At 48.7% G+C, this 17,965-nt stretch overlaps 1 protein-coding gene across 5 annotated transcripts in view; it reads right to left on the bottom strand.

Moving 5' to 3' along the window:
* The window catches only part of rreb1a (ras responsive element binding protein 1a), a 61,914-nt gene that overhangs the window by 6,959 nt on the left and 36,990 nt on the right, over positions 1-17,965 (bottom strand). For 2 of the 5 annotated variants that reach the window (XM_084339999.1, XM_084339997.1), the window contains 13 exons: positions 17,801-17,893; positions 17,479-17,716; positions 17,312-17,381; positions 16,488-16,577; positions 16,208-16,371; positions 7,485-7,620; positions 7,232-7,380; positions 5,069-5,258; positions 4,715-4,990; positions 4,136-4,607; positions 2,297-4,031; positions 1,422-1,798; positions 375-536 (listed from right to left, as the gene is read on the bottom strand). In XM_084339999.1, coding sequence (XP_084196125.1) covers positions 375-536; positions 1,422-1,798; positions 2,297-4,031; positions 4,136-4,607; positions 4,715-4,990; positions 5,069-5,258; positions 7,232-7,380; positions 7,485-7,620; positions 16,208-16,371; positions 16,488-16,577; positions 17,312-17,381; positions 17,479-17,716; positions 17,801-17,888 — 4,147 coding nt within the window. In that variant the 5' untranslated portion in view covers positions 17,889-17,893. The remainder of the gene's footprint in view (positions 1-374; positions 537-1,421; positions 1,799-2,296; positions 4,032-4,135; positions 4,608-4,714; positions 4,991-5,068; positions 5,259-7,231; positions 7,381-7,484; positions 7,621-16,207; positions 16,372-16,487; positions 16,578-17,311; positions 17,382-17,478; positions 17,717-17,800; positions 17,894-17,965) is intronic. The other 3 variants (XM_084340000.1, XM_084339998.1, XM_084340001.1) reach the window with 3 other exon arrangements.

Here is a 17,965-nt window from a genome sequence, read left to right as displayed (position 1 = left end):
CAGGTGAGATGAGCACCAGGAGTCTTACTTCCAGGTTGGTAACTAAGAAAAATCTGAATGTTTTTCTAATCTTTGCTTTTTTTGTCACGTGAGAATTTTATTTTGACTTTTTGTTCACAGTTTTTGCAAAATTATAAAATTCTGACGTCGTTAATGAACCTTGTGTTCACAGTTTTGCTTCTTCAGCCTCGTTAAGTTATTTTAATTTAAACATCGCTGCGAATCAAAAGGTCACTGAGAGAAAAGATTCATCAAACCAAAGTTTCTTTTCTTTCACGTCTTTTTCCTGCTTTAGAAATTAATTTAAAACGAATCAAATCAACAAAAAAAACTACAATTTCCGGTTCAAAGTTCAGGCGTCTGTAGTTTCTGACCTGCGCTCTCGTGCGATCCGTCGTCTCCGTCTTTTTTGACGAGGGCGCCGTTGCGTCGCAGCGTCCGTTGGGTCACGCCGTGTTTCCTCAGCAGGTGGCGCTCACAGTTGGATTTGGTGGAGAAAAAGGCGTCGCACTTGGGACAGGGGAACGGCTTTTGGCCTGAAGACAGACAACATTTAATCTTTTTAATTTTTTGATTCATGAACTTTATTTCTGGACAGACGGAGGAACAGAGGCGGACGAAGATCTCAACTTCAGTGAAACACATGAGAGAGAAAAGTTCTGTTGAGTTCTGTCGGAGCTGCTGCAGCTGCAGACAAATGACTTTATATACAGTTAGATAGTTTAGTTTCCCAACCTGGAGGTCTGCCTCCTCCAAAGGGTCACCAGATAAATCAGAGGGGTCGTCACATGATTAATGGGAGAGGAGAGAAGAGAAATAAAAGTTCTGATGCGCAAATCTCAGATTTAGGCTCAAATCTTTGCTTTATGGAGAAATATTAACACATTACATAGTTTCAGCGACATCGATACAATTATTAGATTCAAAGAGACTGAAAACTGATATTTGGGACCGAAATTCATTTGAATTAAAAAGAAAAAATCTTTGCGTCAAAATTTCTAGCGAAACAACCAGCGATAAAATACTTTACTGGAGTCTGCATCATAAAGTCCTGCAGCGTGTCTGTCGTTCAGTTTAACACAACTATGAATCATAACTGAGAACAACAACATTTACAACTTAATGTTTCAAATCTGATGAAGTTGATGTTTGTTTGAGGGTCTTTTGGTGCTCACAGTTTGTTTCTGGGGACATTTTAAACGAGACACAGGAAGTAAATGTTGTTATTTGATGTTGCGTTTGTTTCACTCGATTCCTTCAAAGATCGTCAGATATGAAAATCCAACGATACTTTCTGTTTTAGCTGTAACACCCTCATGTGTCTGCTGATGTGTGTGTGTTATGTGTGTTATGTGTGTGTGTGTGTGTGTGTTATGTGTGTGTGTGTGTGTGTGTGTGTGTGTGTGTGTGTGGTGTAGTACCGGTGTGTGTCAGCATGTGTCTCTGCAGCGAGCTGGCCCAGGGGAACACTCGGGGGCAGAAGGGGCAGGTCATCTTCTGGACAGAGTTGGAGTAGGCGTTCTTCTTTCCTTTGGACTGCGGCCCAACGGACAGTTTCACCTCCTCCTTCGCTCCTCCCTCCTTCTCCTCCCCTCCGGCTCTGTCGACGTCTCTCTTTCCTCCCAGGTCTGCGGCTCCAGTCTGCAGGTAGGTGCTGAACTTGTTGGCGTCGGTGGTGGCCAGCATCTTCTCCACGCTGGCGAACTCCCCGCTGGATTCAAGGTCGATGCCTCCGCCGCTCACGGCGGACTTCTCCTTCATCATCAGGGCGGAGGCCTTCTTCCTGGACCGCTTCCTGCTGGACAGACGAGGAGAACGGCTCAACAACAGTTTATTGTTTTTACTCTGGCGCCATCTGGTGGTAGAAGCTGATATCATCACCTGAGTCGTCCTACAACTGCATCGTTTGTATCTGTTTATTTTATATATTTAATATCTTTCTGTAAACGTCTTCTTTCTTTTTGTTTGACTTAAAATAAACTTAATTGCTCGGAAGAATTGACACCCAGAGTTGAAACAAGTGAATTGTTGTTCTGATCAATTTCTGATTCAATAACTGAGATCATGTTTGATGTATTTAACTGATCAATGAGCATAAAACTGCTGACGAGATATCTCTTTCCAACAAACTGTAGAAAACCTACAAATCTGAAGTCAGACTGTGAAAAAGAAGCTCAAACTATCTAAATATTCTCTGTTGATGTTACAAATGTCAGAGTTGGAACAATAAGTGAATGTTTTTCCTCATCAAATCAAACATATTAGCTGTAGATGATGACGTCGCTCTGTCTCGTACCTGGAGGATCCCTCAGACGTGTCTTCACTTTGCGTCTCCAGGACAGTGGAGGGTCCCGGCCCGTCTGCAGCAGAGTCGGCCTGAGAGGAAGCTACGACCGGCTGAGGTTTGCCCTCCAGCGCAGCGGGCTCTCTCTTCAGCAGGTCTGGAGCTCCAGACACAGAGCTGATGATCTGAGCGATGGAGGCCAGAGGAGGGAGCTCCTTCAGGGCAGTGGAAGACGAGGAGGTGGTGGTGGAGGAGGCCGGTTTAGGGAGCAGGGGTTTGAGGCGCTGGGCTCGTGTAGCGTTGTTGAGAGAGGCGGGGGGCGGGGTGGATCCAGGGGGGAGCTGGTAGCAGCCCAGTTGGGGGTGAGGGTGTAGAGGAGGCAGGACGCTCGCCGTCTTCTCCTCCTTGGACAAAGACAGAGCGTGCTGCTGCTCCACGATGCTGCTGCCGCTCTGCTCCGTCTTGATCTCCCTCTTCTCTCCGGCGCTCGCTGCCTCCCTCCTCTGCCTCTTGCTGGGGATGGACAGATCGATGGGCTGGTCCAGCACGGAGCAGTCGAAGCTGGGGGAGACGCTCTCCAGTTTGACTCCAGGAGACCCCGACTGGCTGAGGGATCCTCGACCTTTAGCGGAGAAGTCCAGCGGCTGGTCCAGTTCTGTCGGGTAGATCACATTGGCCAGCTCCTCCACCTTCACTGCTTGGAGCGTCTGAATCGGAGTCTGGCTGATCCCGTTCAGCGCCATCTGAGTCACCGCAGGAGCTCGACCTGAGGTGGCGGTAGCGACGGGCACGGTGGCCGGCAGGAGCGTAGCGATGTGATCTTCAATCTCCCTCTCCTGGACCTCCGGATGCTGCTTCAGCAGGTGGTGGATGCAGTTGCGTTTGGCCAGGAAGGCGGCGCCGCAACGCCGGCACTCAAATGGCTTCCTCTGGCAGCCATTGTGAGTGCGCAGGTGGATCTGCAGTGCACGGTAGTTCTTCAGGTCCTCCCCGCAGAACCGGCACGTTGTATCAGCTCCGGTGCAGCCCGTCTCCGTGTCTTGGGTGGTGGTTGTTGCAGCGGTGATTGCCGTGCCGATGTTCCCGGTGCTGGAGGTGACGTACTTGATGTTTTTCTCGATGTCCTTCCTCGAGGTCTTGGCATGCTTCTTCCTGAGGTGGCGCTCGCAGTTGGCCTTGACAGTGAAAGGATAATGACAGACCCGGCAGACGTACGGTCGCTCGCCGCTGTGTGTCCTCAGGTGTCGGATCAGCGTGGCTTTGTCTGGAGCCACATAATCGCAGATGTTGCACTGATGAGGAAGGATGCCGAGGTGGAAGCGCATGTGAGCCTGCAGGACGCCGGAGAAGGAGAACACCTGGTCACAGAAACGACACGGGAACGAGCCTTTAGCCGAGCCGGCGTTGTTTCCCCCTTTGGTTCCTGGCTTTCTCCCGCTAAGCCCCGCCTCCTCGTGCACTGCTGTGGTGGCAGCCGGCGGGGAATCGGACAAAGGCGTGTGAGCGTCACTCATACACTCTGCATCCAACTGCCCTCCGTTCCCAGCTGAGGAGGAGGAAGACGAGGATGAGGAGGGTGTTTTGAAGAGAGTCGGGGTGGGGGGAGGCAGGCTGGGGCTGATGCAGCCCAGTGAGGCCTGCTGGGAGCTCTGGAGGGGGGGAGGAGTCGTCGCTGTGAGGCTGGAGCGAGGGGTGAGGGGAGGTTTGGGCTTCAACGGAGGCATCGCCTTCTGACCCTGGACTTGACCTGGAGGATGAAGACACAGTCGTTGAGCAGCACGAAATGTTGTTAAAACTACGACTACAAATCTTTCAGAGTCTTTAAAAACTTAATGATTATTAACGGACTACCTTGACCTCCAGCGAATCCTGGAGCTTTGGCCAGAGACGGGAGGGTCAGCCCCATCTGATTCGGAGCTGCACTCGCCACTTTGAGAATCTGCTGGATGTCGGCCAGCTCCATGATCCCGGCTCCACCTGCTTCTCCGGGTTTGGCCCCCGATGAGGCGGCACTACCTGTTGCAGCGCTCCCATCGGGCTGCAGGAGGAAGCTGGTCTGGAAGGGCTGCAGGGAGAGCAGGCTGAGGGCGTCTCGCTGCGAGAGGCCCTGCAGGGCGGAGGCGGAGCCAGAGCCCTCCAGCAGGGGGATGCTGAGGGCCGCCAGACCGCCCACACCCAGCCCCAAAGTCAGGCCCAGACCTCCGGACAGGTAGGCCGAGGCTGGCTCCTGGGGAAGGCTGGAGCACGGCGGCTCCACGTGGATCACCTTGATGCTGTCCAGGTGGGCCTGATGGATCTCATCGTCTGTGGGACCAGACTTTACCTGAGAGAGAAAGACCGCATCCATTTACAGGACGGCATTACAGCAAAACATCTTCTATTTCTTTGATCCTCACTTTGGTTTTTAAACCTCGTATTTCCAAAGCTTACCTTAGAAATGTGCTGGAGGCCGAGACCTTCCAAGAAGCTGGCCTGCTCCGACGGCACGACTTCTTCCTCAGCCTCCTGACGGCTGCTCTCAACACTGTTCTCTGCAGCTCCACCCTCCGCCTCCTCCTCCAGGTCCTCTGTGTCAGTCTTGGCGGGGTGGGAGATGGTTTTATGCAGGTCCAGGGCAGAGCGGAGCGGAAACGCCTTGTCACAGCAATCGCAGACGAACCGATGGAACTTACTGATGCAGCGACGAAGGTTCGTCTCACACCAGACCTGCGAGGACAGAAGAGTCCATTAAATACTGACCCTCACATCTGACGCATCATCAGAGGGGTGGTCCTGCGCTCGTACCTGTGCGATGTGAGCAAACTTCTTGCAGGAGAAGTCGATGAAGGCCAGGTCATTGAAGCCGGTGGGGATGGAGGGGTTGTTTTGGATGAAGGGGCGGCCGCTGGGGTCCTGGGGGAGGAGCTTGTGAACCCCCGCGTTGTGACGCAACAAACCACGGTGGGTTCGGAAAGACAGGCAGCAGAGATCACACCTGCGGACACAAAGAGGGAGCTGACGTTAACACGACATAACAACAGAAGAAGAGGAGGAGGAGGCTTCAGAGGAGAGGAAAGAAGAAGAAGAAGGTGAGCAGTGACTGAAGAGATGAGGACAGGAGCGCCACCGACAGCTCAACCTGTGTGTGTGTGTGTGTGTGTGTGTGTGTGTGTGTGTGTGTGTGTGATAACCCCTGGTGGCAGTGCTGTTCCTGCTCTTGTTAAGCGCTGAGAGGACAGCTGCTCAGTGTCTGCCACAGCCACACACTCTTATCACATCCTGTGTGTGTGTGTGTGTGTGTGTGTGTGTGTGTGTGTGTGTGTGTGTAAGCTGTGTGTAATCCCCTCAGACACGTTGTCAGAGGATTTTTGGGGGGCAGGAGAGGGAAACACAGTGGACCATATGTGGACCAGCACTTGTTAAACCCTCCACCTCCCTCTCCATCACTCGTCCTCCTCCTCCTGTTTCAGCCTCCTCCTCCTCCTCCTCCCCACCCCCTCCCTGGTTGTGTGTTTATGGGTGTAGTTCGAACACTCAGTAGAGCACATACCTCCGCCAACAGTCCCCTTTATTCTCTCAAATTGTCCTCATTGATACCAGCCACCAAAATACATCCGATTATTTTTCATCAGGGTTTTTTAACACCAATGTTTAAAATCTCACAATGTAAAAGACGAGAAGAAGAAACCATCAAACACTTCTATAAACCGATCAATGCACGAGTTGTAAAGTCAGAGTGAGAACAGTGTGTAACTAAAGTGGGCCTGTAAAGACGGACTAGTGAGTAGATGAGTCTCTGTGTTCGCTGTGAGGACGTTTAATGTCCCCGACAACCTCTGTAGTCTCAGTTAGACACTTGTTAGCAACCGAAGATGCTTTTAAATTCTCCACAGACTTTAGTTCAAGCATCAGTAAACACACTGACTTTGAGCCGAGGCAACAGGAAGTGTTTCAAACTGATTTCACGAGTACAAAGAACCTTCAATATATTTTTTCCTCCACACATTTTGCTCCCTGGTAAAAAAAACCCCAACCTTCTGCCTACATTACCCACAATGCAACTCTGCAGCCTCAGTCACAGATTGGCCTTATGTTGACATAGCTGCAGCTAATGTAATTATGATAACAAATAAAGCTGAATCAATATGGCTCCCTCCTCCTCTCCTCCTCTCCTCCCCTGGCTCAGTCGATCCTCTTACAGGATGATTAGTGAGGATTTACAGCTAAATATTCTCGCCTTCCTCCACAACGAGCTCAGCGCCGCCTGCTGCGCTCGTCCTCTCCATGTCCCAGTCCTCCATCCTCTTTTCTTCTTCTCTATTTCTTTACTTTTTTATTTTTTGTCTGTCCTCCTCATGAAAACCTGACCTCCTCCTCCTCCTCCTCCTCCTCCCTCGTTACTTATTAAGTTTCTCTCTGTCTCTCCAGTAACTTATTAGCTTCCTCCCTCTTTTTCTCATCATCCATCCGTCCATCCTTCTTCTCCTCTGACCCTCATTTCCATCTTTCTCCACTTCAACTTCATTTCCAAATGACTGATTTACTCCGTCCTCCTCCTCCTCCTCCTCCTCCTCCTCCTCCTCTCTGGTTGGACTTTAAACTTTGAATCATTTCTGCCATGTAAATAATTAGTTTGGATATTTTAGGAGTATTTGTTTTTTCCTTTCAAGAGTTTAAATGAGAAGATTGATGCCACTCTTACAACAGCTAGCTGCACGTTAGCTTAGCTTAGCTTAGCTTAGCACAAAGACTAGAAACATCACATCACAGTCGGTGGTGAAGAAGTACTCTGATCTCTTATTTTAGTAAAAACAGAAGTACTTCAGTCAAAAAATACTTCATTACAAGTAAAAAGTACTTTTAGTGAAAGTATCCAACGTGTTTTATTTCCTCAGTCGAAGCTGTTTATAGCAGCCAGTGATGAATGTAACTAAGTACATTTACTCAGTTACTGTACTTTGTGCGTACCTCAGCGCGGTGTCGGGGTGAGCGTCCATGTGTGCGTCCAGCTCCAGTCTGGAGTTGCAGGTCTTGAAGCAGATTGGACAGGGCAGCAGCTCCTCCTCCGCCCCGCGAACCGCCGCCGCCGACTCCTCCGCCGCCGCGTCCTCCACCACCTGCACACACACACACACACACATTAACACACCAACATCTCCACAGCATCGTCCAATCACAGCTTTGTCTACAAAACAACACAACGCTTCAAGTGTGTTTGTACCTTCTTGGTGGGCGGCTCCTCTCCGTTCTCCTCCTCCTGCCGCCTCTTGACGGACGGACGGCGGCGCTTGGTGGGCGAGGGGGGGCTGACGGGGAGCAGACCGCTGGCCGGGTCCTTTTCGTGGATCTTCATGTGTCTGACGGAGACAGAAACTCACAGGTGAGATCACAAGCATCCGAAACATCAGCCGTCACATCCAACCTGAGCGCTGCGGTGATGTCAGCGTCGGGTCAGAAGATAACGGGACGGATCACCTGTGTGACCTCAGACGTCAGAACAAACATCTCAGGTGGTGTCAATAAAGATGATTCAAACCTGAACACTCAAATCATCATCGCCCACCAGAGTCACACACACATGGTCGGATCAGCTGACTCGGCTGTTTGTTTTCATTCATGACAGAAGAAGAGAGGAGGAGGCAGGAGGAGACAAGAGAGGAGGCAGGAGGAGGAGGAGGAGACAAGAGGAGGAGGCAGGAGGAGACAAGAGGAGGAGGCAGGAGGAGACAAGAGGAGGAGACAAGAGGAGGAGGCAGGAGGAAGCAAGAGGTGGAGGAGGAGGCAGGAGGAGACAGGATGAGACAGGAGGAGACAAGAGGAGGAGGAGACAAGAGGAGGAGGTAGGAGGAGGAGAAAAGAGGAGGAGGCAGGAGGGGGAGGAGGACAAGGGGACAAGAGGAGGAGGAGAATGGAGATCTCATCTTTCCTCTTCCTCCTCCAGTTTCTCCTTCAGCTGCGTCTCCTCAAAGGTCAGACGTTGTTGGTTGGTTGAAAGCCTTGGTGTGTGTGTGTGTGTGTGTGTGTGTGTGTGTGTGTGTGTGTGCGTGCATGTGTGTGTGTGTACGTGCTTCATACTTGTAAACGTGTTGCTCGTGTGTGTGTTTTAGTTTAAGTGTTAGTAGAAGCGTGAGAAAGTGTGCAGGCTGTTAGCATGTGTGTAGCTATTTCAGTGTGTGTGTGTGTGTGTGTGTGTGCGTGCGTGTGTGTGTGTATAAAGGTCACACAGCTAGCATGTGGCGGTAGAGAAGGTGTCAGTTTACAGAAGTTCAAAGTGAAGAGGAGAGGATGAAAGGAAAGGAAAAAGGAAAAACAGATGAGAAGTTGTGAGGAGAGAAGGAAAGAAGGAAAGGAGATGAGAAAAGGAAAGAGGCAAGAGAAGAGGAAAGGTGACGAGGAGAGAAGAAGAAAGGAGAGGAGACTATGAAAGGAGAAATGAAAGGAGACAAGAGCAGGGAAGGAAAGGAAGTGAAGAAGAGAAGAGGAGATGAGGAAGAAAAGAGGCCGGAGGAAAGGAGAGGAGACAAGGAAAGGAGAAGAAAGGAAGGAAATGAAAGGAGAAGAGAAGAGGAGATGAGGAAGAAAAGAGGCCGGAGGAAAGGAGAGGAGACAAGGAAATGAAAGGAGAAGAGACGAGGAGAGGAACCAATGAAGTGAGGAGGGTGGGGGGAGGAAAGGAAAGGAAAGGAGATGAGGGAGACAAAAAAGGAACTAAAGGAGATGACAACAAGAGGAAGAAAAGAAAGGAGAGAGGAGAGGAAATACTAAAAGGGGAGAGTATGTGAGGAAGGAGTGGAGAAGGAGATGAAGAAGGAAGGAGGCAGGAAGAAAAGAAAGGGGACACGGTGAGGAAACAATGAAAGGAGAAAGGAGAGAAGAGCAGGGGAGGGAAGGAAGTGAGGGAGAGAGGAGAGGAGAGCAGGAAACATTAAGGAAAAAGGGAAAGGAAATAAGAAAGGAGAGGATGTGAGGAGAGTAGAGGAGGAGATGAAGGAGACAGGCAGGAGGAGGAGAGGAGATAAGGAGACGACAGTAAAGGAAGGAAAGGAAACAAGGAGAAGAGAAAGAAAGGGTAGAGGAGGTGAGGGGAGAGCAGGAGAGGACGAGGTGGGATTGGATGTTATCGTCTATTAATAGGACCCAACAGGCAGCAGGCTGGACGCCCATAAGAGGTCCTGACACAGAGACCGAGTCAGCAGACCTGGGACCAGCTGACAGGAAGTTGTTTATTAACCAATCAGGTCGATGAAGGGAACAGAGGAGGCGGGACACCCAGAGAGCAAAGTCTTCTTGGCCCAAAGTGTACTGTGACCCCAGAACCGACCAATCAGGGGGCAGCAAACACGCAGAGTCAGCAGAGACACAAGCCTGCTGTGTGTGTGTGTGAGTGTTTGTGTGTGTGTGTGAGAGTGTGTGTGAGTGTTTGTGTGTGTGTGTGAGAGTGTGTGTGAGTGTGTGTGAGTGTTTGTGTGTGTGTGTGAGAGTGTGTGAGTGTGTGTGTGCAGCTGTTCACGACTCAGACATCTCTCTCTCACACACACACACACTCACACACACACACAAGATAAATTTAGACCAAAACACTTCAGTTCATCACAATTACACACTCAGAAGTAGTAGAAGTACTGACAGTAGTAGTAGAAGTACTGACAGTAGAAGTACTGACAGTAGTAGTAGAAGTACTGACTGTAGTAGTAGAAGTACTGACAGTAGTAGTAGAAGTACTGACAGTAGAAGTACTGACTGTAGTAGTAGAAGTACTGACTGTAGTAGTAGAAGTACTGACTGTAGTAGTAGAAGTACTGACAGTAGTAGTAGAAGTACTGACAGTAGTAGTAGAAGTACTGACAGTAGAAGTACTGACTGTAGTAGTAGAAGTACTGACTGTAGTAGTACTGACTGTAGAAGTACTGACAGTAGTAGTAGAAGTACTGACAGTAGTAGTAGAAGTACTGACAGTAGCAGCAGAAGTACTGACAGTAGTAGTAGGAGTACTGACTGTAGTAGGATTGACTGTAGAAGTACTGACAGTAGTAGTAGAAGTACTGACAGTAGCAGCAGAAGTACTGACAGTGGTAGTAGGAGTACTGACTGTAGTAGTATTGACTGTAGAAGTACTGACAGTAGTAGTATTGACTGTAGAAGTACTGACTGTAGTAGTAGAAGTACTGACAGTAGTAGTAGAAGTACTGACTGTAGTAGTATTGACTGTAGAAGTATTGACTGTAGTAGTAGAAGTATTGACTGTAGAAGTACCGACAGCAGTAGTAGAAGTATTGACTGTAGAAGTACTGACAGTAGTAGTAGAAGTGCTGACAGTAGCAGTAGAAGTACTGACAGTAGAAGTACTGACAGTAGCAGTAGAAGTACTGACAGGAGAAGTACTGACAGTAGTAGTAGAAGTACTGACAGTAGTAGTAGAAGTGCTGACAGTAGCAGTAGAAGTACTGACAGTAGAAGTACTGACAGTAGCAGTAGAAGTACTGACAGTAGAAGTACTGACAGTAGAAGTGCTGACAGTAGCAGTAGAAATACTGACAGGAGAAGTACTGACAGTAGTAGTAGAAGTACTGACAGTAGCAGTAGTACCTGAAGTCAACTTATAGTACTGGTTATATACTGTATACTTCAGGTACATGTCACAGTACAGTTGCAGTACTCAGTACCTACAGTTGATCAGAAGTTTACTTTTATAAACCATAAGTCTTGAAGAAGTACACTTTAAAGTACTACTAGTAGATTAATATTAGTATAACTACTACATAAAGTATACTTGGGGAATGTACCTGAACCGAAGGGTTTGACTGCAGACTCAACCAGAACTCTACTGCAGTAACATGATGTACTAGTGTTACCCTCCTCCTGCTCCTCCTCCCCCTCCTCCTGCTCCTCCTCCTCCTCCCCCTCCTGCTCCTCCTCCTTCTCCTCCTCCTCCTCCTCCCCCTCCTCCTGCTCCTCCTCCCCCTGCTCCTCCTCCTCCTCCTGCTCCTCCTCTTCCTCCTCCTCCTCCTGCTTCTCTTCCTCCCTCCTCCTGCTCCTCCTCTTCCTCCTCCTCCTCCTGCTTCTCTTCCTCCCTCCTCCTGCTTCTCTTCCTCCCTCCTCCTGCTCCTCCTCCCCCTGCTCCTCCTCCTCCTCCTGCTCCTCCTCCTTCTCCTCCTCCTCCTGCTTCTCTTCCTCCCTCCTCCTGCTTCTCTTCCTCCCTCCTGCTCCTCCTCCTCCTGCTGCTCCTCCTCTTCCTCCTGCTCCCCCCCCCCTCCTCCTCCTCCCTCCTCCTGCTCCTCCTCCTCCCCCTCCTCCTGCTCCATGTCTCCACCTGCAGTTCCTCAGCATCACCACAGGGGCGCTGTTGTCCAGTCGCTCAGCTCAGACAGCCCTCACTGACACATTTATCAGCGTGTGAGTCAAACAACAGTTCACTTCTCCCCTCAGGAGGAGGAAGGAGACAGACGAAGAGGAGGGAGGGAGGAGGAACTGCCACTGTAGGACACTAGGGAGGGAGGAAGGAAGGAAGGAGGTGAGCAAGGAGGTGAGGAAGGATTGAGGCTGTGGCAGGAGGATGAACTGAACTTTCTGAGCTTCTCTCTTCTTCTCTTCCTCTTTGCTCGGCTCAGGCGTGCAGCAGCCTCCGAGAGCCAATCGCGGCTCAGCACACCGCTGCCAGCCCATAATAGGCTAATGGGATGCCTCGCCATGGCAACCAGGCCCAACGGCCTCACAACAGAGCAGACAGAGGGCCGAGAGAGGACGACTCATGTGATGCCGCTGCTCTCCATCTGTGCTTCTCTTCTGTCCGGTTCTGACCTGTGGAAAAGTTCTTCTGACGTGACGACCCATGTCGGGAGAGTTTAATGTTTCTGCTGCAGATCCAGTTTTATATTTAACGTAAACAAACAATAGTTTATTTTACAGGTTTGAAAAATCCTCAAAACCTTCAGACGTTTCCTGGAAAAAACAATGTAACTTGTATTATTATATTAATTAAAGGGATTATCAATATTAATATTGATTATTGTACATTTTACTCCTGATATGTTGAATTAGTTCAGCTCAACTTGCTTTGACTCTGAATTAACTTAAATTAACTCGTCTCTAGTTTCCTGATAACTGCTGCCACACAACATTATTTCTACGACACTAAATCATTAAGAAATTAATCAAATCAATTAATTAATTCTGTTAAATGTGGAAATCAATTACTTTATCGAGTTAAACGTGTCATTATGTATGTAAAACTTTTTAAAAAAATCTTATGTCAGCGGCCATTTTTTCTATCAAACCTAAAAAAGAAACTTTGAAACTTTGCTTTTAATCACAACTGGATGAGAACAGGTTTAATAATTAACATGTTAAAGAGGTTTGTGTCGTTTGATTATCTGATTCTGTGTTTGCGTCTGTCGAACAACAAGTATAACGTCTTCAGAAAATGTCCATCAGAAAGTAAGTAACACTATAAAAAGTTCTGCTCAGTTAAATGAATCCATCATGTTTCTATGTTAAAAATGTTTTCTGTAAACTCTAATATCATCGTCTGTATCTGGCTTTAAAATCTGGATTAAAACTCGACCGCTGCTCTGACGCCACCTTCAACGTTAATTAGTGTTAATTACAAAGTGTTTGGGACTAAACACTGAACGCATCACGTCCGTCTGGTTAAACTTTACAGCATGTCAGCTGTGACACAACCAGCTCACGGGTGTATTATATTTCTAAACTTTGAATAAAGTTGATGGTCTGATGAGAGAAAAGCCAGAAACCAGTTTCACATTTCATTGATGCTCTGCTGCAAAATGTTTCCCTTTTTTAAAATGTTTTCTTATTTCCTGTCGTCCTGCATCAGAAACTTTCAGCCTTCTTTATCTTGAATTCTCTAAATGTTTCTCCTTGACCGACAACAAAACCATCCAGGGAGGACGTTCATCACACGAGGACGCATTCAAATCCTCTGCTTTCCCTCCTTCTTTCCATCCATCGCCTACATCCAACTCCCAGCTCTCCTTTCCTTTGTTCCTCCCTCCCTCCCTCCGTCTTTCTCTCTGAAGACGGTCGAGTAGGAAACTCTCACGTTTCACATTTCAAAGGATGCTCCGCTGCAAAATGGATTCCTCTCCCTCTCCCTCCTCCTCCCTCTGCTCCTCGTTTCCACTCTCCATCCAAACAGGCCTCGTCTTTATTTTCCTACAGCAGCATGTGAGACGGGCCGAGCAGAGAGAGCGGCCCCACATGTGGAGCTCAGCCTTTTCCTCCCTCTCTTCCTCATGTTCGCTCTGCTTTGCATTGTAAATCAGCACTAAATAAAAAAAGGTGCTGTTTATGTGAGCGTCCTGTTCACGGTTTTATTTTCGGTTGGTTTTTATAAGACTCGCAGGATTCTGAGAAAATGACGCAACCGTTTCCAGGGTGTGTTGACGGAAATCAGCATCCAGATCTCCGTGTTGTTCCCTCAGCGGGAGCTCAGTTTGTCTCTCAGCACAGAGCGAGGGGAGAGTCACGCCAATGCAGACTCACTAAACCAGAACGCCGGCTTTCTGCAGCAGGTGAGATCAGGATGTGAAGCCGCAGCTTTCGTCTGAATCACAACAGCAGATCCTGTTCCGGGATCTGGTTTTTATCCGGTTGTGTTTACACGACAACAGCCTCGCTAAAAATGGAAAAGTTAATTTCCTTGCGCGTCAAAAAAGTTCAGCGTTCAGACGACATCGTTTCGAAGACGACTGAAAACGCTGCAGTATGCAGGCCAGGCCGGGAGTTGGCGGTGTAACTTCGTAACGAAACACCACACAAACGCTTTCTTCTCCAGAGCGGAGAGTACGAACAAACACGAAGACGAAGGCGAACGCACGCTCGAACATGTGGAAGTGTAGCGCTAATAAACTCAGCAATACGTTTCCTGTCGAAAACATTTGTGTGACCAGGTTCAGCTCATTGTTGACTTGTGTGGACTGAAGTTTACTGTTCTGGTTCACTGTCAGCTCTCACAGTCACTGAACACTTCTGCTGCAGACAGACAGTCAGAGACGAGCTGGTGAACCTCCATCAGGAGGAGGTGGAGACCAAAACCAGAGCTAAAAGAGTCATCAGGTGACACAAACACAAACTCCACACATCAGTAAACAGTTGCTGCAGGTTTAAAGAAACAAACAACATATTTTAAATTTAATCAAATCTTTTACTCTAACTGAAACTGAGGATTAGAACAAAGTACCATCGTCCTCCAACACGTTTCACCTTAAACAAATCATATCTACTTCTTTTCTTCTGTCTGAGGAAACCGTTGACTTTCACTCCTGTTTGGTTTTAATGTAACTGCAGTCCACTGCAGAGCCTCACACCGACTCTGGTCTTGTTCAGGAGCGTTCTGATGAATGGAAGTCAGTGGATTCATCCACACGTCTGACATAAGTGCAGTAAAAACGGTTTGTTTGTCGAGTTTTAATGGAAAATGCGGCCTGACAATGTTTGACTGGGACAAAAAACTGTGTTGTGCTTCCTCCGACTCTTCAGGCTCAGTCTTGGTGATGGTATGAGGAGGCGTGGGCAGAGAGGAATGACTGTAGGCCGACGGACAGACAGACACAAATCTGTTGGATGTCACAGAAACTCCCTCCATTAGTTTTTTACTTTGATTTGTTTCTGTGCTCGGAGGTTTTTCGGGGGTTTGGCAGCGAGAGCTGATGTTTCCTGCTGGTGAAGACGTCGTTAACAGGAACTGAACAGAAAAACGTGTCTTCAGCTTCAACAAGAAACAAGACGGCAGAAACATGACTTAAAGGAGCAGTACACCTAAACACGAGGGGTAGTCACTACAGGGAGAGGAGACGAGACGAGGAGAGGACACAAGTTTCATAGTCCACAAAACATTTCTGGAGACGATGACTGAGCCTGACTTTATATCATCGGGAGGAGATGATGACTGAGCCTGACTTTATATCATCAGGAGGAGACGATGGCTGAGCCTGACTTTATATCATCAGGAGGAGACGATGACTGAGCCTGACTTTATATCATCAGGAGGAGACGATGACTGAGCCTGACTTTATATCATCAGGAGGAGACGATGACTGAGCCTGACTTTATATCATCAGGAGGAGACGATGACTGAGCCTGACTTTATATCATCAGGAGGAGATGATGACTGAGCCTGACTTTATATCATCAGGAGGAGATGACTGAGCCTGACTTTATATCATCAGGAGGAGACGATGACTGAGCCTGACTTTATATCATCAGGAGGAGACGATGACTGAGCCTGACTTTATATCATCAGGAGACGATGACTGAGCCTGACTTTATATCATCAGGAGACGATGACTGAGCCTGACTTTATATCATCAGGAGACGATGACTGAGCCTGACTTTATATCATCAGGAGGAGACGATGGCTGAGTTTTGCTTCTTGGGTGAACTGTTCCTTTAACTTTTAGCACACACACACACACACACACACACACACACACACACACACACACACACACACACACACACAACTGCAGAGACCGTTGAGTCTGATGGTGGAGGCTGGACTTCACTGATAAATGACTGGGCGTTGTTTTGTGTGTGTGTGTGTGTGTGTGTGTGTGTGTGTGTGTGTGTGTGTGATGGAGATGGATGATTTGAAGTCTTCCCACTTCCTGTGTAACCCCCCTACACACACACACACACACACACACACACACAGGACCAGTCTGGGTTTGTGCTCCCATCATGGTTGACTGGGGATCGGGTTAAACGCTAACTTCCTCTGCCTGAGGTTACATGGTGTGTGTGTGTGTGTGTGTGTGTGTGTGTGTGTTCAGTAGGGACACACTGAGCTGCAGCCAGTCTGTATGCAGTGAAAATGACTTTATTTTGGACTTTATTGAATCGTTTTGGCTGAGCAGATTAACTTCCTGTGCATCGTTGTTCACGTCACAGACAACAGGAAGTGTGTGTTAGTGTGTGTGTGTGTACCTGTGCATGTTGCCGTTGGTGGTGAAGGTCTGTCCACAGATGTTACACTTGTAGGGTCTCTCCCCGCTGTGGACCAGCATGTGTCTGTCGAGCGACGAGGCCGAGCTCAGGCACTTCCCACAGATGCTGCAGGAGTGGTCCGTCGCTCCGGTGTCGGCATTGTGCTGCAGAGAGGACACGCACACACAGACACACACCGACTTACTCCAACTACACTCTTCTTTTTGACCCTTAAACTGTAGAAAACAGCCGCGCTCTCTGCAGCACACTCAGTGTGTACCTGTCTGATGTGCATGGTGAGCCCGTGTTGTGTTTGACAGTTCTTGTCACACAGCGGACAGATAAAAGCTGAGCTGTCGTCTTTGGTGTCCTGCAAGAACAAACACACACAGAGAAACACGTCAACGTGGAGGTCAGACACACACACACACACACACCACACACACACACACACACACACACACACACACACACACACACACGTCCGCTCATACAGCCAGGGAAGCAACACTTCCTGTTTCCTGTTTCAGCCACAGGAAGTCATGACGTGACATGGAATGCTGCAGTGCATGATGGGAGAGAGGAGAGAACGTACCACTGTGACGAGGCAAAAAGGACGAGAGGAGAGGAGGAGAGGAGACGAGGAGAGGAGAGGAGAGGAGGAGACGAGGAGAGGAAACAAGGAAGGGATGTGAAAAGAGGAGATGGTATGAGGAGGAGACAAGGAGAGGCAACAAAGAGAGGAGAAAAGGGAAGGAGATAAAGATAGGACTCAAGGAGAGGAGACAAGGAGATGAGAAGAGGGGAAACAAGCAAAGGAGAGGAAACGAGGAGAGGAGAGGAGTCAAGGAAAGATAAGAGTCCTTTGGTGTGTTGAAGGTGACGTCATCGATATTTTATTACAGTGCAGTTACAGAAATGACCGTCTGTAACTGAGTCACACAGGAAGTGATGCAGCGTCTCATGTGTCTCAAGAAGAAGAAGAAGACGGAGAAGGTGAGCAGTGACTCTAGAGACGAGGACAGGAGCGCCACCTACAGCTCAACCTGTGTGTGTGTGTGTGTGTGAGTGTGCGTGTGTGTGTGTGTGAGTGTGTGTGTGTACCTGGGTGCGTCGTGCGTTGCGGCCGGGCGGAGCTCTCATGGCTGCCGTGAGTGACTTGCTGGGGGAGGGGCTTGAAGTAGAGAAGAAGGAAGTCAGCTGACACACTTCAAACTGAAGAAACTTTATTTAAACAGACGAGGACAGGACAGGAGTTCTGGGGTCCTCACCTCGGGGAGGGTCCGGCGGAGGAGTTGGCTGAGGTGACTCCACTCCCTCCTTCTCCATCTCCTCCTCCGCCATTGATGGTCCCTGCTGCTGACATCACTGCTGACATCATGGCGTTGATGGAGGACAGATCTCCTCCTCCTTCTGCTCCCATCATTCCTCCTCCTCCTCCTCCTCCTCGGTCTCCGTTCTGTAGCGTCTCTCCTCCGCTCGCTTCCTCCTCCATCACTCCGTTGATCGCTGCGTCATGAAATCATCGATGTGACTCCGACACTTTTTCTTGGTCTAAAATCGGCGATATATCAAATGAAGTTCTGTATTTACCTTTGAGGTTATTGTGTGTTTTCTCCTCCGTCAGCTCCGACTCTTCTGTCTTCACGTCTTCTCGCTGCTCCTCGGTGGAGTTTTCCATGACTGCTGAAATAAACACAGACTTCAGATTAATATACATTATACATATTTTTCAGCACGTTAGTAAACACGAAGGAG

The sequence above is a fragment of the Pagrus pagrus genome (assembly GCF_965226575.1).
Source record: "Pagrus pagrus genome assembly, chromosome: 20".
In the NCBI taxonomy this organism is placed as follows: Eukaryota; Metazoa; Chordata; class Actinopteri; order Spariformes; family Sparidae; genus Pagrus; species Pagrus pagrus.
The sequence above is the reverse complement of the archived record's forward strand: the minus strand, read 5'-3'. Positions and strand labels throughout refer to the sequence as shown.